Source organism: Mustelus asterias, chromosome 18 (assembly GCF_964213995.1).
Source record: "Mustelus asterias chromosome 18, sMusAst1.hap1.1, whole genome shotgun sequence".
Lineage (NCBI taxonomy): Eukaryota > Metazoa > Chordata > Chondrichthyes > Carcharhiniformes > Triakidae > Mustelus > Mustelus asterias.
This window is the reverse complement of record NC_135818.1, coordinates 32,533,816-32,557,004: the sequence shown is the minus strand read 5'-3', so window position 1 is coordinate 32,557,004 and position 23,189 is coordinate 32,533,816. Positions and strand designations below refer to the sequence as shown.

The following is a 23,189-nucleotide window of genomic DNA, read 5'->3' as shown; positions in this document are numbered from 1 at the left end:
GTGCCTATCCAATAGCTTCTTAAATGTTCCTAAAGTTTCTGACTCCACTATCACTGCAAGCAGTCCATTCCACACCCCAACCACTCTCTGAGTAAAAAACCTACCTCGGACATCCTTCCTATATCTCCCGCCATGAACCCTATAGTTATGCCCCCTAGTTACCACTCCATTCACCCGAGGAAATAGTCTTTGAACGTTCACTCTATCTATCCCCCTCATCATCTTATAAACCTCTATCAAGTCTCCTCTCAACCTCCTCCGCTCCAAAGAGAAAAGCCCAAGTTCCCTCAACCTTTCCTCATAAGACCTACCCTCCAAACCAGGCAGCATCCTGGTAAATCTCCTTTGCACTCTTTCCATCCTTCTTATAGTGAGGTGACCAGAACTGCACACAATATTCCAAATGTGGTCTCACCAAGGTCCTGTACAGTTGCAGCATAACCCCACAGCTCTTAAACTCAAACCCCCTGTTAATGAACGCCAACACACTACAGGCCTTCTTCACGGCTCTATCCACTTGAGTGGCAACCTTCAGAGATCTATGGATATGAACCCCAAGATCTCTCTGTTCCTCCACATTCTTCAGAACCCTACCTTTGACCCTGTAATCCACATTTAAATTTGTCCTACCAAAGTGAATCACCTCGCATTTGTCAGGGTTAAACTCCATTTGCCATTTTTCAGCCCAGCTCTGCATCCTATCTATATCTCTTTGCAGCCTACAACAGCCCTTCACCTCATCCACTACTCCACCAATCTTGGTGTCATCAGCAAATTTACTGATCCACCCTTCAGCCCCCTCCTCCAAGTCATTTATAAAAATGGCAAATAGCAGAGGACCAAGCACTGATCCCTGTGGCACTCCGCTGGTAACCGGTTTCCAGTCCGAAAATTTTCCATCCACCACCACCCTCTGTCTTCTGTTAGATAGCCAGTTACCTATCCAATCGGCCAAACTTCCCTCTATCTCACACATCCTTACTTTCTTCATAAGCCGACCATGGGGGACTTTATCAAACGCCTTACTAAAATCCATGTATATGACATCAACTGCACTACCTTCATCTACACACTTAGTTACCTCCTCAAAAAATTCTATCAAATTTGTGAGGCAAGACTTGCCCTTCACAAATCTGTGCTGACTATCCCGGATTAAGCTGCATCTTTCTAAATGGTCGTAAATCCTATCCCTGAGGACCTTTTCCATCAACTTACCGACCACCGAAGTATTATAGAAAGGATATTATTAAACTAGAAAGAGTGCAGAAAAGATTTACTAGGATGCTACCAGGACTTGATGGTTTGAGTTATAAGGAGAGGTTGGATAGACTGGGACTTTTTTCTCTGGAGCGTAGGAGGCTTAGGGGTGATCTTATAGAAGTCTATAAAATAATGAGGGGCATAGATCAGCTAGATAGTCAATACCTTTTCCCAAAGGTAGGGGAGTCTAAAACTAGATGACATAGGTTTCAGGTGAGAGGGGAGAGATACAAAAGGGTCCAGAGGGCAATTTTTTCACACAGAGGATGGTGAGTGTCTGGAACGAGCTGCCAGAGGCAGTAGTAGAGGCGGGTACAATTTTGTCTTTTAAAAAGCCTTTCGACAGTTACATGAGTAAGATGGCTATCAAGGCATATGGGCCAAGCACAGGCAATTGGGATTAGCTTAGTCATTTAAAAAAAGGGCAGCATGGAGAAGTTGGGCCAAAAGGCCTGTTTCCATGCTGTAAACCTGTATGACTCTATGAAAAGGAAATAAGTGGTTTCACTTCCTCTTTGTGCAGACCACTTATTCCCGTTGAAGAAACCACAGCTAAACACACGAGGTCCAACCCCACAATTCTCCAACCCCATGCAGTCTGTGCAATCTGGGGCCGCATTGGGCTGGAGAAGCCAGCCTGTAGTCACATCAAGGAATCTGAGTGAGCAGGGTAAGCACCTTTATATCCCCTTAACTTGTGAGGTTGAAAGATTGTGAAATTAACAGTGCCAGAAATAAGAAAAAATGAATTCATTGTGAAACCAAGAACAGAAAGAGAAATAAATAGAGGAAAAGAAAGATCTAAAAAACACAGAAGCTGGAGAGGAATGAGAAGTGATAGTGAACAATAAACTGGTTACATGGAAGGGATAACAGAAATGAAAAGACAGATGCTCCTCAGACTTGTTAAAAAGATATTGGACAGAATTTTCCCCTCTGGATATTAAGTATATTGGTCGGCAGGGCATGCAGCATGTTCCCTGCTGGATGGCATGGTGGGATATCGCACCCGATCTCACATTTGGAAGGTCATTAATTATTCACTAGTTAGCATCTCTCCAAATCAAATGATGGGGAGGACACCAATTCAGCCATTCAACCTTCACCTAATGGGGTTGAAGGTCCTGGCTCCATATTTAAATGCCAGCGGAACACATTCACTCTCATCAGCCCTGTTGTGTTTTGGTTAGCTCCTGAGATGGCCCACAGGAGAAAGACTATAACCTCAAGGTTCAGCCACAATTCCCTTGAGGCTCTAATCTGAAGCTAACATTAGTATGTCCTCTTCCCAGGGAATGGAACCGAGAAGTTCATTCCAACCTCACCTTGCATTCCTGGGAGGCTGTCACAGAGATCTCTGTGTCATAGGAAACTAGCAACAAAATGCCCTACAGAGCAGGAAGAGGATGAATGATCTCATCTGCTCTGCCAGCTATGTGGTCTATCTTCTATTCACTCTAAACTCACCACCTCATAATGGCAGTAAGGGTTACACTGCTCAGGGTTCTTATACAATACTAGTGAGAGAGACATCAGCACTGATTGTCACATGGAAACTTTAACATCACCAGCATCTCATCTATCAGGCTGCACAAACTCCATCCTGAGCCCTTCCTGGGGAGGGCTCAGTACTCCCTGCAGGTATACATGCTTCCCAAACTCTGCTCCATCTCTTCTCAACACATTCCATCCATTTGTCTTCATGCAAACCACAACAAGAGGGAGTGATTCCCCCATTAGAGGAGGAGTGGCTGACATCCAGGAGCTCATTTGATTTGAGGAAGATGCCATCAAGTTGGCAGGGGAAGACAGGGATCGATCCGTTGTGATGGAGAGATCGATTTCTCCCAACAAGTGAAGTGTGAAAGAAAATATATCGTGATGTCGCAAGGGGTTGGGCGTTGATATAGGCAGGGTTCTGAGAAACCATGTAAATACTCAGAAGTCCAATTAATAAACAATTTATTAATTAACCCAGATGAAAGCATGTAGCCAAGTCGTGGTCATGAAAACGGAAAAGGTTCTAGTTACCGAGGAAGTTCATTGTTCACAAACCGCACGGTGAATTCACACTCAGCAGGTAACCTGCACAGGAGTCCACCACCTTCCAAGTTTTCACCCTCAGGCTTCCTCTTTTAGCAGGACTCAGCATTCAGTGAATGTCTTAAATGCCGCCTGTGCAGCATCCAGCTCTTGTGACATATGTTCGTCAGCCGGGCTACTTTATAAAGTCATTTCTTTTCAAAATGAACAATTGCTGAGCTGACAGGATGGCTCCAGCTGGTCACATGCTATCTTCCTCCAGTTTCAAAGTTAGCAAGCATTTGGAACGTTACCTTTCTTGCATAGCAGAAACATTCCAGTCCAGGCATCAAAATTGCCCAGCAGATGGTTGGTCTGCTCCGGCCAACTTCAAACAAAGACAACTCTTCACAGATCCTAATCCCTAATAGTGGTGTTCATCATTGAATGGAATCATAGAATCCTGACAGTACAGAGGGAGGCCATTCAGCCCATCTGACCTGCAGCGACAACAATCCACCCAGGCCTTATCGCCATAACCCCCTGAGGGTGTCACTGGCATTCTGGGGTTGTGGGGGGGGGGGGGGGGGGGGGGAAGAGTGAGAAATATTTAGTACCGTTACGGATATCCATCCCAGCCCCCCTACTTGGCATGGTGGCACAGTGGTTAGCACCGCTGCTTCACAGCTCCAGGGACCTGTGTTCGATTCCCGGCTTGGGTCACTGTCTGTGTGGAGTTTGCACGTTCTCCCCGTGTCAGCGTGGGTTTCCTCCGGGTGCTCCGGTTTCCTCCCACAGTCCAAAGATGTGCGGGTTAGGTTGATTGGCCATGCTAAAATTGCCCCTTAGTGTCCTGGGATGCGTGGATTAGCGGGTAAAATGTGTAGGGATGTGGGGGTAGGGCCTGGGTGGGATTGTGGCTGGTGCAGACTCGATGGGCCAAATGGCCTCTTTCTGCACTGTAGGGTTTCTATGATTCTTCTATGATTCTATACTCCCTCCCAGTAACCAGTGTCACCATAAGTCTGGAAGCTGGCAACCTGACACCATCCCCGGTGCCATGTGTCACCTCAATGGGTTGATGACGGTTGACATCCGTGCCACAGCAGGTAAGGAGACCATACAGGTGGGCGGAGATGGTTCCCCATTGCAGACCCTTGAAGCATAGACATGGGTGCAATCACTGCATTGCTTTCCAGCTATGGTTTGCAGTTCAGCCAGACAGGGGAGGAACAGCCTCCTAACTATCACGAGATGGGTTCCCATCAAAGGAACAATGCAGAATCCATGCAGTGTGAGGGACCATGTTAACACCTAGTGAGTTCCCTTGATTGGGGCAGCAGCTGTCAGACCTGCTTACTGTTAGTAGGTCCTGGGACATAGCTTTAAATTGAGGGGTGATAGATATAGGACAGATGTCGGGGGTAGGTTCTTTACTCAGAGAGTAGTAAGGGCGTGGAATGCCCTACCTGCAACAATTGTGGACTCGTCAACATTAAGGGCATTTAAAGGGTCATTGGATAATCATATGGATGATATTGGAATAGTGTAGGTTAGATGGGCTTTAGATTGGTTTCACAGATCGGCGCAACATTGCAGGCCGAAGGGCCTGTACTGCGCTGTAATGTTCTATGTTCTATCACCATCCGAGGAAAAAGGCTCTCACTGTCAACCCTATCTAATCCTCTGATCATCTTGTATGCCTCTATTAAGTCACCTCTTAACTTTCTTCTCTCTAACGAAAACAGCCTCAAGTCACTCAGCCTTTCCTCATAAGACCTTCCCACCATACCAGGCAACATCCTGGTAAATCTCCTCTGCACCCTTTCCAATGCTTCCACATCCTTCCTATAATGCGGCGACCAGAAATGTACGCAATACTCCAAGTGCGGCCGCACCAGAGTTTTGTACAGCTGCAACATGACATCATGGCTCCGAAACTCAATCCCTCTACCAATAAAAGCTAACACACTGTGCGCCTTTGTAACAACCCTATCAACCTGGGTGTCAACTTTCAGAGATCTATGCACATGGACACCGAGATCTCTCTGCTCATCCACACTACCAAGTATCTCACCATTAGCCCAGTACTCTGTATTCTTGTTACATACTTGGAATGTTGACCTTTATTTCAAAGGGAATGGAGTATAAAGATAGGGGAAGTCCTGCTAAAACAAGGCACTAGACCACACCTGGAATACTGTGAACAGTATTGGTTCCCTTATCTAAAGAAAAATGCACTGGCATTGGAGGCAGTCCCAGAGAAGGTTCACTAGGTTGATCCCAGGTATGGAAGGATTTTGTTATGCAGAGAGGCTAAGTAGGTTGTCCGGTACTGTTTGGAATTTAGAAGTGTGATAACTTGTGATGCCTCGGTATGGCAGGTATAAAACAAGATTTATTCAACGAGAAGAAACTATTTACAACTAAAGGATTTGTAACACATAGTGCATTGAAAAATGGCACAGGCTGACAAGACACCAAATGACAATCGGGTGTACTGATATAACCACTTGTGGGTATTTATTGCAACTAACTTTCTGCAGTCCTCTTCATGTTCCAGTTGTTGATCAGCATGACTTAGGTCTAGCTTGGTATATTTAAGATCCCTGCAAACTTAGCACAGAAGTCCTCGATCCTCGGAGGGGGCTAATGATCCAGCTGGGCTCCCCTGTTTACAGTCAATTATAATCCCTGTATGTTCTCACAGTATGGTCTGGTTTCGGGATGATGGGCGTGGCCCATTTAGAAAACCATGTCCGGTTGATGATGCCCAGGTCTTCCAATCTTTTCAGTTCAATCTCTGCTTTCCGATGTAACACATATGGCACTGGATGTGATTGGAAAAACCTAGGTGTAGCCTCTGGGTTTAAGTAAATTTTAGCTTTAACTCTTTTTATCTAACTCAATCTAAGTCCAAAGATGTGTGGGTTAGGTGATTGGCCATGCTAAAAATTGCCCTTAGTGTCCTGAGATGCATAGGTTAGAGGAATTAGTGGGTACATATGTAGGGATATGGGGGTAGGACCTGGGTGGGATTGTGGTCAGTGCAGACCCGATGGGCCAAATGGCCTCTTTCTGTACTGTAGGGATTCTATTTCTATTTCAATGGTTAGGTGCATTGATGCGAACAGGTGCTGGAGTGTGGCGACTAAGGGAGTTACACAGTAACTTCATTGCAGTGTTAATGTAAGCCTTACTTGTGACAAATAAATAAACTTCACAATTCTCTCTGGAATAGCTCTTGATATTTACATAAGAGCTCTTGGGATCCCCCATCCTGAACATTAAATATTTCCAGCCAGTCCAGGTTTATTTGTTTTAACCAGTTCCACCATGAGACTGGGTCTCTGTCTTTCAATCACCCTGATGGACAGCTGAGTGGACTAGTTCCTACAGAATATAGGCACAAATACCCCCACAATTGTTAGTATCGCTCCAGAGTACATCGCCAGAGTAGCCTTATGTTAGCGCGAGTGGGCGAACACGACCATTTCGGACTCAGAGTCAGGTCCAACAGCGGTACAGCTTTATTAACGTCGACGGAGGTGCAATCAGGACATACAAACAGCACTGTCCCGAAAGCACTCTGAAAGGCCGCCGCAATGGGCTACAGTTATACTCCAACTTTGACACGTTGTATGATTCAAATGTTAATGTTTTGTTTACAGTATTTGACTCTGACCATTCTGTTTGATGTTTTAAGTACAGTATCGATGTTTAGGTATGGTAATCGTTTCTGTCTGATGGGTTTATCAATGGACTAGAATTTCCCTGGGGTTTCTTATACAATAGGTGTTTAATTGGATATCAGGAAGTCTTCCAAGTCTCGGAGACTTTCTGAAGTGTTTGATAAGGGCTTCCTGATATCCTTGGAGCCAATTTAATTAAATGGAAGGGTATGCTAATGTGAGTTCCTGAGTCCTTTTGTCAGCCTTGTTTCTGCGTTTTAAAAGACCTGCTTGACTGTTCACACTTTGTGCCTGGGTGCTGCTTTGTCCTGTTTCATTTATTTGATTTTATTCGAAGAAATATTTAATCTAAGGAATCACAGAAATTTGTGTCCGCTTACACCTTACAATGGCAAAGACTTAAGTTGCAGCTCTGAAGCAGATAAATTTCTTGCACGGAGACATCTGTTGGGAATGGTCTCCTCGTAGTAAAGACATGCCTCACGTCCTGGTGCTGGACGACTGTCCTCAGCCTCAGCAGCGCCCTCACTCAGGCTGTTCCTAACAGCAGCCAATCCCGCCACAAATGGTTCACGTCATTCTGCATGCCTTGTAACTCGCACACACACCCTGCAGCTCGCACACACGCCCTGCAGCTCGCACATGTCTTACAGCTCGCGCACACAGCCTGCAGCTCGCACACACACCCTGCAGCTCGCACACACACCCTGCAGCTCCCACACGTCCTGCAGCTCGCACATGTCTTGCAGCTCGCGCACACACCCTGCAGCTCCCACACGTCCAGCAGCTCACACACACGCCCTGCAGCTCCCACACGCCCTGCAGCTCGCACATGTCTTGCAGCTCGCGCACACACCCTGCAGCTCGCACACACACCCTGCAGCTCGCGCACACACCCTGCAGCTCCCACACGTCCTGCAGCTCACACACACGCCCTGCAGCTCACACACACGCCCTGCAGCTCACACACACGCCCTGCAGCTCGCACATGTCTTGCAGCTCGCGCGCACACCCTGCAGCTCGCACACACACCCTGCAGCTCGCGCACGCCTTGCAGCTCGCACACGCCCTGCAGCTCGCACACGCCCTGCAGCTCGCACACAAGCCCTGCAGCTCGCACACAAGCCCTGCAGCTCGCACACACGCCCTGCAGCTCGCACACACACTGCAGCTCGTGCGCACACCCTGCACCTCGCGCGCACACCCTGCAGCTCGCACGCACACCCTGCAGCTCGCACACACCCTGCAGCTCGCGCACACCACCTGCAGCTCGCGCACACCACCTGCAGCTCGCGCACACCTGCAGCTCGCGCACACCACCTGCAGCTCGCGCACACCACCTGCAGCTCGCGCACACCACCTGCAGCTCGCGCACACCACCTGCAGCTCGCGCACACACCCTGCAGCTCGCGCACATCACCTGCAGCTCGCGCACACACCCTGCAGCTCGCGCACACCACCTGCAGCTCGCGCACACACCCTGCAGCTCGCGCACACACCCTGCAGCTCGAGCACACACACTGCAGCTCGCACACACGCCCTGCAGCTCGCACATGTCTTACAGCTCGCGCACACAGCCTGCAGCTCGCACACACACCCTGCAGCTCGCACACACACCCTGCAGCTCCCACACGTCCTGCAGCTCGCACATGTCTTGCAGCTCGCGCACACACCCTGCAGCTCCCACACGTCCAGCAGCTCACACACACGCCCTGCAGCTCCCACACGCCCTGCAGCTCGCACATGTCTTGCAGCTCGCGCACACACCCTGCAGCTCGCACACACACCCTGCAGCTCGCGCACACACCCTGCAGCTCCCACACGTCCTGCAGCTCACACACACGCCCTGCAGCTCACACACACGCCCTGCAGCTCACACACACGCCCTGCAGCTCGCACATGTCTTGCAGCTCGCGCGCACACCCTGCAGCTCGCACACACACCCTGCAGCTCGCGCACGCCTTGCAGCTCGCACACGCCCTGCAGCTCGCACACGCCCTGCAGCTCGCACACAAGCCCTGCAGCTCGCACACAAGCCCTGCAGCTCGCACACACGCCCTGCAGCTCGCACACACACTGCAGCTCGTGCGCACACCCTGCACCTCGCGCGCACACCCTGCAGCTCGCACGCACACCCTGCAGCTCGCACACACCCTGCAGCTCGCGCACACCACCTGCAGCTCGCGCACACCACCTGCAGCTCGCGCACACCTGCAGCTCGCGCACACCACCTGCAGCTCGCGCACACCACCTGCAGCTCGCGCACACCACCTGCAGCTCGCGCACACCACCTGCAGCTCGCGCACACCACCTGCAGCTCGCGCACACACCCTGCAGCTCGCGCACATCACCTGCAGCTCGCGCACACACCCTGCAGCTCGCGCACACCACCTGCAGCTCGCGCACACACCCTGCAGCTCGCGCACACACCCTGCAGCTCGAGCACACACACTGCAGCTCGCGCACACACCCTGCAGCTCGCGCACACACCCTGCAGCTCGCGCGCACACCCTGCAGCTCGCGCACACACCCTGCAGCTCGCACACACCCTGCAGCTCGCACACACCCTGCAGCTCACACACACCCTGCAGCTCGCACACACGCCCTGCAGCTCGCACACACCCTGCAGCTCGCACACACGCCCTGCAGCTCGCACACACGCCCTGCAGCTCGCACACACCCTGCAGCTCGCACACACGCCCTGCAGCTCGCACACACCCTGCAGCTCGCACACACGCCCTGCAGCTCGCACACACGCCCTGCAGCTCGCACACACGCCCTGCAGCTCGCACACACGCCCTGCAGCTCGCACACACGCCCTGCAGCTCGCACACACCCTGCAGCTCGCGCACACACCCTGCAGCTCGCGCACACGCCCTGCGGCTCGCGCACACGCCCTGCAGCTCGCACACGCCCTGGAGCTCGCACACACGCCCTGCAGCTCGCACACTCCCCCTGCAGCTCGCGCACACCCTGCAGCTCACGCACACGCCCTGCAGCTCGCACACGCCCTGCAGCTCGCACACGCCCTGCAGCTCGTACACACCCTGCAGCTCGCGCACACACCCTGCAGCTCGCACACACCCTGCGGCTCGCGCATACCCTGCAGCTCGCGCACACACCCTGCAGCTCGCGCACACACCCGGCAGCTCGCGCACACACCCTGCAGCTCGCACACACCCTGCAGCTAGCGCACACACCCTGCAGCTCGCACACACACCCTGCAGCTCACACACACACCCTGCAGCTCACGCACACACCCTGCAGCTCACACACACACCCTGCAGCTCACGCACACACCCTGCAGCTCACACACACACCCTGCAGCTCGCGCACACACCCTGCAGCTCGCGCACACACCCGGCAGCTCGCGCACACACCCTGCAGCTCGCACACACCCTGCAGCTAGCGCACACACCCTGCAGCTCGCACACACCCTGCAGCTCGCACACACGCCCTGCAGCTCACGCACACACCCTGCAGCTCGCGCACACACCCTGCAGCCCGCACACAACCTGCAGCGCGCACACACCCTGCAGCTCACACACACCCTGCAGCTCGCACACACCCTGCAGCTCACACACACGCCCTGCAGCTCGCACACACGCCCTGCAGCTCACACACTCCCCCTGCAGCTCGCACACACCCTGCAGCTCGCGCACACCCAGCAGCTCGCGCACACCCTGCAGCTCACGCACACCCTGCAGCTCCCGCACACACCCTGCAGCTCACACACACCCTGCAGCTCGTACAAACCCTGCAGCTCGCACACACCCTGCAGCTCGCACACTCACCCTGCAGCTCGCACACACACCCTGCAGCTCACACACACACCCTGCAGCTCACACACCCCCTGCAGCTCGCACACACCCCCTGCAGCTCGCACAAACCCTGCAGCTCGCACACACCCCCTGCAGCTCGCACACACCCTGCAGCTCACACACACACCCTGCAGCTCGCGCATACCCTGCAGCTCGCGCACACCACCTGCAGCTCGCGCACACACCCTGCAGCTCGCGCACACACACAGCAGCTCGCGCACACACCCTGCAGCTCACACACACCCTGCAGCTCACACACACCCTGCAGCGCGCACACACCCTGCAGCTCGCACACCCCCTGCAGCTCACACACACCCTGCAGCTCACGCACACCCTGCAGCTCGCGCACACCCTGCAGCTCACACACCCCCTGCAGCTCGCACACACACCCTGCAGCTCGCACACACACCCTGCAGCTCCCACACGTCCTGCAGCTCGCACATGTCTTGCAGCTCGCGCACACACCCTGCAGCTCCCACACGTCCTGCAGCTCACACACACGCCCTGCAGCTCCCACACGCCCTGCAGCTCGCACATGTCTTGCAGCTCGCGCACACACCCTGCAGCTCGCACACACACCCTGCAGCTCGCGCACACACCCTGCAGCTCCCACACGTCCTGCAGCTCACACACACACCCTGCAGCTCACACACACGCCCTGCAGCTCACACACACGCCCTGCAGCTCGCACATGTCTTGCAGCTCGCGCGCACACCCTGCAGCTCGCACACACACCCTGCAGCTCGCGCACGCCTTGCAGCTCGCACACGCCCTGCAGCTCGCACACGCCCTGCAGCTCGCACACAAGCCCTGCAGCTCGCACACAAGCCCTGCAGCTCGCACACACGCCCTGCAGCTCGCACACACACTGCAGCTCGTGCGCACACCCTGCACCTCGCGCGCACACCCTGCAGCTCGCACGCACACCCTGCAGCTCGCACACACCCTGCAGCTCGCGCACACCACCTGCAGCTCGCGCACACCACCTGCAGCTCGCGCACACCTGCAGCTCGCGCACACCACCTGCAGCTCGCGCACACCACCTGCAGCTCGCGCACACCACCTGCAGCTCGCGCACACCACCTGCAGCTCGCGCACACCACCTGCAGCTCGCGCACACCACCTGCAGCTCGCGCACACACCCTGCAGCTCGCGCACATCACCTGCAGCTCGCGCACACACCCTGCAGCTCGCGCACACCACCTGCAGCTCGCGCACACACCCTGCAGCTCGCGCACACACCCTGCAGCTCGAGCACACACACTGCAGCTCGCGCACACACCCTGCAGCTCGCGCACACACCCTGCAGCTCGCGCGCACACCCTGCAGCTCGCGCACACACCCTGCAGCTCGCACACACCCTGCAGCTCGCACACACCCTGCAGCTCACACACACCCTGCAGCTCGCACACACGCCCTGCAGCTCGCACACACCCTGCAGCTCGCACACACGCCCTGCAGTTCGCACACACGCCCTGCAGCTCGCACACACCCTGCAGCTCGCACACACGCCCTGCAGCTCGCACACACCCTGCAGCTCGCACACACGCCCTGCAGCTCGCACACACGCCCTGCAGCTCGCACACACGCCCTGCAGCTCGCACACACGCCCTGCAGCTCGCACACACGCCCTGCAGCTCGCACACACCCTGCAGCTCGCGCACACACCCTGCAGCTCGCGCACACGCCCTGCGGCCCGCGCACACGCCCTGCAGCCCGCACACGCCCTGGAGCTCGCGCACACGCCCTGCAGCTCGCACACACACTGCAGCTCGTGCGCACACCCTGCACCTCGCGCGCACACCCTGCAGCTCGCACGCACACCCTGCAGCTCGCACACACCCTGCAGCTCGCGCACACCACCTGCAGCTCGCGCACACCACCTGCAGCTCGCGCACACCTGCAGCTCGCGCACACCACCTGCAGCTCGCGCACACCACCTGCAGCTCGCGCACACCACCTGCAGCTCGCGCACACCACCTGCAGCTCGCGCACACCACCTGCAGCTCGCGCACACCACCTGCAGCTCGCGCACACACCCTGCAGCTCGCGCACATCACCTGCAGCTCGCGCACACACCCTGCAGCTCGCGCACACCACCTGCAGCTCGCGCACACACCCTGCAGCTCGCGCACACACCCTGCAGCTCGAGCACACACACTGCAGCTCGCGCACACACCCTGCAGCTCGCGCACACACCCTGCAGCTCGCGCGCACACCCTGCAGCTCGCGCACACACCCTGCAGCTCGCACACACCCTGCAGCTCGCACACACCCTGCAGCTCACACACACCCTGCAGCTCGCACACACGCCCTGCAGCTCGCACACACCCTGCAGCTCGCACACACGCCCTGCAGCTCGCACACACGCCCTGCAGCTCGCACACACCCTGCAGCTCGCACACACGCCCTGCAGCTCGCACACACCCTGCAGCTCGCACACACGCCCTGCAGCTCGCACACACGCCCTGCAGCTCGCACACACGCCCTGCAGCTCGCACACACGCCCTGCAGCTCGCACACACGCCCTGCAGCTCGCACACACCCTGCAGCTCGCGCACACACCCTGCAGCTCGCGCACACGCCCTGCGGCCCGCGCACACGCCCTGCAGCTCGCACACGCCCTGGAGCTCGCACACACGCCCTGCAGCTCGCACACTCCCCCTGCAGCTCGCGCACACCCTGCAGCTCACGCACACGCCCTGCAGCTCGCACACGCCCTGCAGCTCGCACACGCCCTGCAGCTCGTACACACCCTGCAGCTCGCGCACACACCCTGCAGCTCGCACACACCCTGCGGCTCGCGCATACCCTGCAGCTCGCGCACACACCCTGCAGCTCGCGCACACACCCGGCAGCTCGCGCACACACCCTGCAGCTCGCACACACCCTGCAGCTAGCGCACACACCCTGCAGCTCGCACACACCCTGCAGCTCACACACACACCCTGCAGCTCACACACACACCCTGCAGCTCACGCACACACCCTGCAGCTCACACACACACCCTGCAGCTCACGCACACACCCTGCAGCTCACACACACACCCTGCAGCTCGCGCACACACCCTGCAGCTCGCGCACACACCCGGCAGCTCGCGCACACACCCTGCAGCTCGCACACACCCTGCAGCTAGCGCACACACCCTGCAGCTCGCACACACCCTGCAGCTCGCACACACGCCCTGCAGCTCACGCACACACCCTGCAGCTCGCGCACACACCCTGCAGCCCGCACACAACCTGCAGCGCGCACACACCCTGCAGCTCACACACACCCTGCAGCTCACACACACCCTGCAGCTCACACACACGCCCTGCAGCTCGCACACACGCCCTGCAGCTCACACACTCCCCCTGCAGCTCGCACACACCCTGCAGCTCGCGCACACCCAGCAGCTCGCGCACACCCTGCAGCTCACGCACACCCTGCAGCTCCCGCACACACCCTGCAGCTCACACACACCCTGCAGCTCGTACAAACCCTGCAGCTCGCACACACCCTGCAGCTCGCACACTCACCCTGCAGCTCGCACACACACCCTGCAGCTCACACACACACCCTGCAGCTCACACACCCCCTGCAGCTCGCACACACCCCCTGCAGCTCGCACAAACCCTGCAGCTCGCACACACCCCCTGCAGCTCGCACACACCCTGCAGCTCACACACACACCCTGCAGCTCGCGCATACCCTGCAGCTCGCGCACACCACCTGCAGCTCGCGCACACACCCTGCAGCTCGCGCACACACACAGCAGCTCGCGCACACACCCTGCAGCTCACACACACCCTGCAGCTCACACACACCCTGCAGCGCGCACACACCCTGCAGCTCGCACACCCCCTGCAGCTCACACACACCCTGCAGCTCACGCACACCCTGCAGCTCGCGCACACCCTGCAGCTCACACACCCCCTGCAGCTCGCACACACACCCTGCAGCTCGCACACACACCCTGCAGCTCCCACACGTCCTGCAGCTCGCACATGTCTTGCAGCTCGCGCACACACCCTGCAGCTCCCACACGTCCTGCAGCTCACACACACGCCCTGCAGCTCCCACACGCCCTGCAGCTCGCACATGTCTTGCAGCTCGCGCACACACCCTGCAGCTCGCACACACACCCTGCAGCTCGCGCACACACCCTGCAGCTCCCACACGTCCTGCAGCTCACACACACACCCTGCAGCTCACACACACGCCCTGCAGCTCACACACACGCCCTGCAGCTCGCACATGTCTTGCAGCTCGCGCGCACACCCTGCAGCTCGCACACACACCCTGCAGCTCGCGCACGCCTTGCAGCTCGCACACGCCCTGCAGCTCGCACACGCCCTGCAGCTCGCACACAAGCCCTGCAGCTCGCACACAAGCCCTGCAGCTCGCACACACGCCCTGCAGCTCGCACACACACTGCAGCTCGTGCGCACACCCTGCACCTCGCGCGCACACCCTGCAGCTCGCACGCACACCCTGCAGCTCGCACACACCCTGCAGCTCGCGCACACCACCTGCAGCTCGCGCACACCACCTGCAGCTCGCGCACACCTGCAGCTCGCGCACACCACCTGCAGCTCGCGCACACCACCTGCAGCTCGCGCACACCACCTGCAGCTCGCGCACACCACCTGCAGCTCGCGCACACCACCTGCAGCTCGCGCACACCACCTGCAGCTCGCGCACACACCCTGCAGCTCGCGCACATCACCTGCAGCTCGCGCACACACCCTGCAGCTCGCGCACACCACCTGCAGCTCGCGCACACACCCTGCAGCTCGCGCACACACCCTGCAGCTCGAGCACACACACTGCAGCTCGCGCACACACCCTGCAGCTCGCGCACACACCCTGCAGCTCGCGCACACACCCTGCAGCTCGCGCACACACCCTGCAGCTCGCGCACACACCCTGCAGCTCGCGCACACACCCTGCAGCTCGCGCACACACCCTGCAGCTCGCACACACCCTGCAGCTCGCACACACCCTGCAGCTCACACACACCCTGCAGCTCGCACACACGCCCTGCAGCTCGCACACACCCTGCAGCTCGCACACACGCCCTGCAGCTCGCACACACGCCCTGCAGCTCGCACACACCCTGCAGCTCGCACACACGCCCTGCAGCTCGCACACACGCCCTGCAGCTCGCACACACGCCCTGCAGCTCGCACACACGCCCTGCAGCTCGCACACACGCCCTGCAGCTCGCACACACGCCCTGCAGCTCGCACACACGCCCTGCAGCTCGCACACACGCCCTGCAGCTCGCACACACGCCCTGCAGCTCGCACACACCCTGCAGCTCGCGCACACACCCTGCAGCTCGCGCACACGCCCTGCGGCTCGCGCACACGCCCTGCAGCTCGCACACGCCCTGGAGCTCGCACACACGCCCTGCAGCTCGCACACTCCCCCAGCAGCTCGCGCACACCCTGCAGCTCACGCACACGCCCTGCAGCTCGCACACGCCCTGCAGCTCGCACACGCCCTGCAGCTCGTACACACCCTGCAGCTCGCGCACACACCCTGCAGCTCGCACACACCCTGCGGCTCGCGCATACCCTGCAGCTCGCGCACACACCCTGCAGCTCGCGCACACACCCGGCAGCTCGCGCACACACCCTGCAGCTCGCACACACCCTGCAGCTAGCGCACACACCCTGCAGCTCGCACACACCCTGCAGCTCACACACACACCCTGCAGCTCACACACACACCCTGCAGCTCACGCACACACCCTGCAGCTCACACACACACCCTGCAGCTCACGCACACACCCTGCAGCTCACACACACACCCTGCAGCTCGCGCACACACCCTGCAGCTCGCGCACACACCCGGCAGCTCGCGCACACACCCTGCAGCTCGCACACACCCTGCAGCTAGCGCACACACCCTGCAGCTCGCACACACCCTGCAGCTCGCACACACGCCCTGCAGCTCGCGCACACACCCTGCAGCTCGCGCACACACCCTGCAGCCTGCACACAACCTGCAGCGCGCACACACCCTGCAGCTCACACACACCCTGCAGCTCACACACACCCTGCAGCTCACACACACGCCCTGCAGCTCGCACACACGCCCTGCAGCTCACACACTCCCCCTGCAGCTCGCACACACCCTGCAGCTCGCGCACACCCTGCAGCTCGCGCACACCCTGCAGCTCACGCACACCCTGCAGCTCCCGCACACACCCTGCAGCTCACACACGCCCTGCAGCTCGCACACACGCCCTGCAGCTCGCACACACCCTGCAGCTCGCACACACACCCTGCAGCTCGCACACTCACCCTGCAGCTCGCACACACACCCTGCAGCTCACACACACACCCTGCAGCTCACACACCCCCTGCAGCTCGCACACACCCCCTGCAGCTCGCACAAACCCTGCAGCTCGCACACACCCCCTGCAGCTCGCACACACCCTGCAGCTCACACACACACCCTGCAGCTCGCGCATACCCTGCAGCTCGCGCACACCACCTGCAGCTCGCGCACACACCCTGCAGCTCGCGCACACACACAGCAGCTCGCGCACACACCCTGCAGCTCACACACACCCTGCAGCTCACACACACCCTGCAGCGCGCACACACCCTGCAGCTCGCACACCCCCTGCAGCTCGCACACCCCCTGCAGCTCACGCACACCCTGCAGCTCACGCACACCCTGCAGCTCGCGCACACCCTGCAGCTCACACACCCCCTGCAGCTCGCACACACACCCTGCAACTCGCACACACACCCTGCAGCTCACACACACCCTGCAGCTCGCGCACACACACAGCAGCTCGCGCACACACCCTGCAGCTCGCACACACCCTGCAGCTCGCACACACCCCCTGCAGCTCACACACACACCCTGCAGCTCGCACACGCCCTGCAGCTCACACACGCCCTGCAGCTCACACACACGCCCTGCAGCTCACACACGCCCTGCAGCTCACACACACCCTGCAGCTCACACACACCCTGCAGCTCACACACACCCTGCAGCTCGCACACACCCTGCCCCTCACACACCCCCTGCAGCTCGCGCACACACACAGCAGCTCGCGCACACACCCTGCAGCTCGCACACACCCTGCAGCTCGCACACAGCCCCTGCAGCTCACACACACCCCCTGCAGCTCACACACACACCCTGCAGCTCACACACACACCCTGCAGCTCACACACACACCCTGCAGCTCGCACACACCCCCTGCAGCTCACGCACCCCCTGCAGCTCGCGCACACACACAGCAGCTCGCGCACACACCCTGCAGCTCGCACACACCCTGCAGCTCGCACACACCCCCTGCAGCTCGCACACACACCCTGCAGCTCGCACACACCCCCTGCAGCTCGCACACACCCCCTGCAGCTCGCGCACACACCCCCTGCAGCTCACACACACACCCTGCAGCTCGCACACACCCTGCAGCTCACACACACCCTGCAGCTCACACACACACCCTGCAGCTCACACACACACCCTGCAGCTCACACACACACCCTGCAGCTCACACACACGCCCTGCAGCTCACACACGCCCTGCAGCTCACACACGCCCTGCAGCTCACACACGCCCTGCAGCTCATACACGCCCTGCAGCTCACACACACCCTGCAGCTCGCACACGCCCTGCAGCTCACACACGCCCTGCAGCTCACACACGCCCTGCAGCTCACACACGCCCTGCAGCTCACACACGCCCTGCAGCTCACACACACCCTGCAGCTCACACACACCCTGCAGCTCACACACACCTTGCAGCTCACACACACACTGCAGCTCGCGCACACACACAGCAGCTCGCGCACACACCCTGCAGCTCTCGCACCCCCTGCAGCTCGCACACACCCTGCAGCTCACACACACCCCCTGCAGCTCGCACACACACCCTGCAGCTCACACACACCCTGCAGCTCGCACACACCCTGCAGCTCACACACACGCCCTGCAGCGCGCACACACCCTGCAGCTCGCACACACCCTGCAGCTCGCACACACACCCTGCAGCTCGCACACACCCTGCAGCTCGCACACACGCCCTGCAGCTCGCACACACCCTGCAGCTCGCACACACACCCTGCAGCTCGCACACACACCCTGCAGCTCACACACACACCCTGCAACTCGCACACACACCCTGCAGCTCACACACACACCCTGCAGCTCGCACACACACCCTGCAGCTCACACACACACCCTGCAACTCGCACACACACCCTGCAGCTCACACACACACCCTGCAGCTCACACACACACCCTGCAGCTCGCACACACACCCTGCAGCTCGCACACACACCCTGCAGCTCACACACACACCCTGCAGCTCGCACACACACCCTGCAGCTCGCACACACGCCCTGCAGCTCGCACACACCCTGCAGCTCGCACACACGCCCTGCAGCTCGCACACACCCTGCAGCTCGCACACACGCCCTGCAGCTCGCACACACCCTGCAGCTCGCACACACGCCCTGCAGCTCGCACACACACCCTGCAGCTCGCACACACCCTGCAGCTCGCACACACACCCTGCAGCTCGCACACACCCTGCAGCTCGCACACACGCCCTGCAGCTCGCACACACCCTGCAGCTCACACACGCCCTGCAGCTCACACACGCCCTGCAGCTCACACACACCCTGCAGCTCACACACACGCCCTGCAGCGCGCACACACCCTGCAGCTCACACACACCCTGCAGCTCGCACACACCCTGCAGCTCACACACACGCCCTGCAGCGCGCACACACCCTGCAGCTCACACACACCCTGCAGCTCGCACACACCCTGCAGCTCGCGCACACACCCTGCAGCTCACACACACGCCCTGCAGCTCGCACACACGCCCTGCAGCTCGCACACACGCCCTGCAGCTCGCACACACACCCTGCAGCTCACACACACCCTGCAGCTCGCACACACCCTGCAGCTCGCGCACACACCCTGCAGCTCACACACACGCCCTGCAGCTCGCACACACGCCCTGCAGCTCGCACACACGCCCTGCAGCTCGCACACACCCTGCAGCTCGCGCAAACCCTGCAGCTCGCGCACACCCTGCAGCTCGCGCACTCCCTGCAGCTCGCGCACACACCCTGCAGCTCGCGCACACACCCTGCAGCTCGCGCACACCCTGCAGCTCGCACACACCCTGCAGCTCGCGCACACCCTGCGGCTCGCACACACCCTGCAGCTCACGCACACGCCCTGCAGCTCGCACACACTCTGCAGCTCGCGCACACACCCTGCAGCTCGCGCACACCCTGCAGCTCACGCACACGCCCTGCAGCTCGCACACACTCTGCAGCTCGCGCACACACCCTGCAGCTCGCGCACTCCCTGCAGCTCGCGCACACACCCTGCAGCTCGCGCACACACCCTGCAGCTCGCGCACACCCTGCAGCTCGCACACACCCTGCAGCTCGCGCACACCCTGCAGCTCGCACACACCCTGCAGCTCACGCACACGCCCTGCAGCTCGCACACACTCTGCAGCTCGCGCACACACCCTGCAGCTCGCACACACTCTGCAGCTCGCGCACACTCTGCAGCTCGCGCACACACCCTGCAGCTCGCGCACACACCCTGCAGCTCGCACACACCCTGCAGCTCACGCACACCCTGCAGCTCGCGCACACCCCCTGCAGCTCGCGCACACACCCTGCAGCTCGCACACACTCTGCAGCTCGCGCACACACCCTGCAGCTTGCGCACACACCCTGCAGCTCGCGCACACACCCTGCAGCTCGCGCACACCCTGCAGCTCGCGCACACACCCTGCAGCTCGCACACACCCTGCAGCTCGCACACACCCTGCAGCTCGCACACACCCTGCAGCTCGCACACACTCTGCAGCTCGCGCACACACCCTGCAGCTTGCGCACACACCCTGCAGCTCGCGCACACACCCTGCAGCTCGCGCACACCCTGCAGCTCGCGCACACACCCTGCAGCTCACACACACTTGCAGTTCGCGCACACACCCTGCAGCTCACACACACGCCCTGCAGCTCGCACACACGCCCTGCAGCTCGCACACACGCCCTGCAGCTCGCGCACACCCTGCAGCTCGCGCAAACCCTGCAGCTCGCGCACACCCTGCAGCTCGCGCACTCCCTGCAGCTCGCGCACACACCCTGCAGCTCGCGCACACACCCTGCAGCTCGCGCACACCCTGCAGCTCGCACACACCCTGCAGCTCGCACACACCCTGCAGCTCACGCACACGCCCTGCAGCTCGCACACACTCTGCAGCTCGCGCACACACCCTGCAGCTCGCGCACACCCTGCAGCTCACGCACACGCCCTGCAGCTCGCACACACTCTGCAGCTCGCGCACACACCCTGCAGCTCGCGCACTCCCTGCAGCTCGCGCACACACCCTGCAGCTCGCGCACACACCCTGCAGCTCGCGCACACCCTGCAGCTCGCACACACCCTGCAGCTCGCGCACACCCTGCAGCTCGCACACACCCTGCAGCTCACGCACACACCCTGCAGCTCGCACACACTCTGCAGCTCGCGCACACTCTGCAGCTCGCGCACACACCCTGCAGCTCGCGCACACACCCTGCAGCTCGCGCACACACCCTGCAGCTCGCACACACCCTGCAGCTCGCACACACCCTGCAGCTCGCGCACACCCTGCAGCTCGCGCACACCCTGCAGCTCGCACACACTCTGCAGCTCGCGCACACACCCTGCAGCTCGCACACACTCTGCAGCTCGCGCACACTCTGCAGCTCGCGCACACACCCTGCAGCTCGCGCACACACCCTGCAGCTCACGCACACCCTGCAGCTCACACACACACCCTGCAGCTCGCGCACACACCCTGCAGCTCGCACACACTCTGCAGCTCGCGCACACACCCTGCAGCTTGCGCACACACCCTGCAGCTCGCGCACACACCCTGCAGCTCGCGCACACCCTGCAGCTCGCGCACACACCCTGCAGCTCGCACACACCCTGCAGCTCGCACACACCCTGCAGCTCGCACACACACCCTGCAGCTCGCACACACTCTGCAGCTCGCGCACACACCCTGCAGCTCGCGCACACACCCTGCAGCTCGCGCACACACCCTGCAGCTCGCGCACACCCTGCAGCTCGCGCACACACCCTGCAGCTCGCACACACCCTGCAGCTCGCACACACTCTGCAGCTCGCGCACACACCCTGCAGCTTGCACACACACCCTGCAGCTCGCGCACACACCCTGCAGCTCGCGCACACCCTGCAGCTCGCGCACACACCCTGCAGCTCGCACACACCCTGCAGCTCGCACACACACCCTGCAGCTCGCACACACACCCTGCAGCCCGCGCAGACGCCCTGCAGCTCGCGCACACGCCCTGCAGCTCACACACACCCTGCAGCTCGCACACACACCCTGCGGCTCGCGCACACACCCTGCAGCTCGCGCACACGCCCTGCCACTCGCGCACACGCCCTGCAACTCACCCACACTCCCTGCAGCTCGCACACGCCCTGCAGCTCGCACACGCCCTGCAGCTCGCACACGCCCTGCAGCTCGCACACCCCCTGCAGCTCGCACACACACCCTGCAGCTCGCACAAGCCTTGCAGCTCGCACACACCTCTCACATGCCCTGCAGTTTATACAAGACTTGTACACGCACTGCGGCTCGCACCAGCCCTGCAGCCTGCACATGCCTCACACACGCACTGCAGCTCGCGCACACGCCCTGCAGCTCGCGCACACACCCTGCAGCTCGCGCACACACCCTGCAGCTCGCGCACACACCCTGCAGCTCACACACACCCTGCAGCTCGCGCACACACCCTGCAGCTCGCGCACACACCCTGCAGCTCGCGCACACACCCTGCAGCTCACACACACCCTGCAGCTCGCGCACACACCCTGCAGCTCGAGCACACACTCTGCAGCTCGCACACACTCTGCAGCTCGCACACACGCCCTGCAGCTCGCGCACACGCCCTGCAGCATGCGCACACCCCCTGCAGCTCGCGCACAACCCCTGCAGCTCGCACACACACCCTGCAGCTCGCGCACACCCCCTGCAGCTCGCGCACACCCCCTGCAGCTCACACACACGCCCTGCAGCTCGCACACACGCCCTGCAGCTCGCACACACGCCCTGCAGCACGCGCACACGCCCTGCAGCTCGCGCACACACCCTGCAGCTCGCACACACCCTGCAGCTCGAGCACACACTCTGCAGCTCGCACACACTCTGCAGCTCGCACACACGCCCTGCAGCTCGCGCACACGCCCTGCAGCACGCGCACACGCCCTGCAGCACGCGCACACCCCCTGCAGCTCGCGCACACCCCCTGCAGCTCGCGCACACCCCCTGCAGCTCACGCACACCCCCTGCAGCTCGCGCACACCCCCTGCATCTCGCACAT

At 60.3% G+C, this 23,189-nt stretch overlaps 1 protein-coding gene across 1 annotated transcript in view; it reads right to left on the bottom strand.

The window, feature by feature from the left end:
• Nucleotides 1-6,569: 6,569 nt before the first annotated feature.
• Nucleotides 6,570-23,189, bottom strand: part of scfd1 (sec1 family domain containing 1) — a 451,124-nt gene continuing 434,504 nt past the window's right edge. The window contains exon 24 of the mRNA XM_078233262.1: nucleotides 6,570-6,599. Coding sequence (XP_078089388.1) covers nucleotides 6,570-6,599 — 30 coding nt within the window. The remainder of the gene's footprint in view (nucleotides 6,600-23,189) is intronic.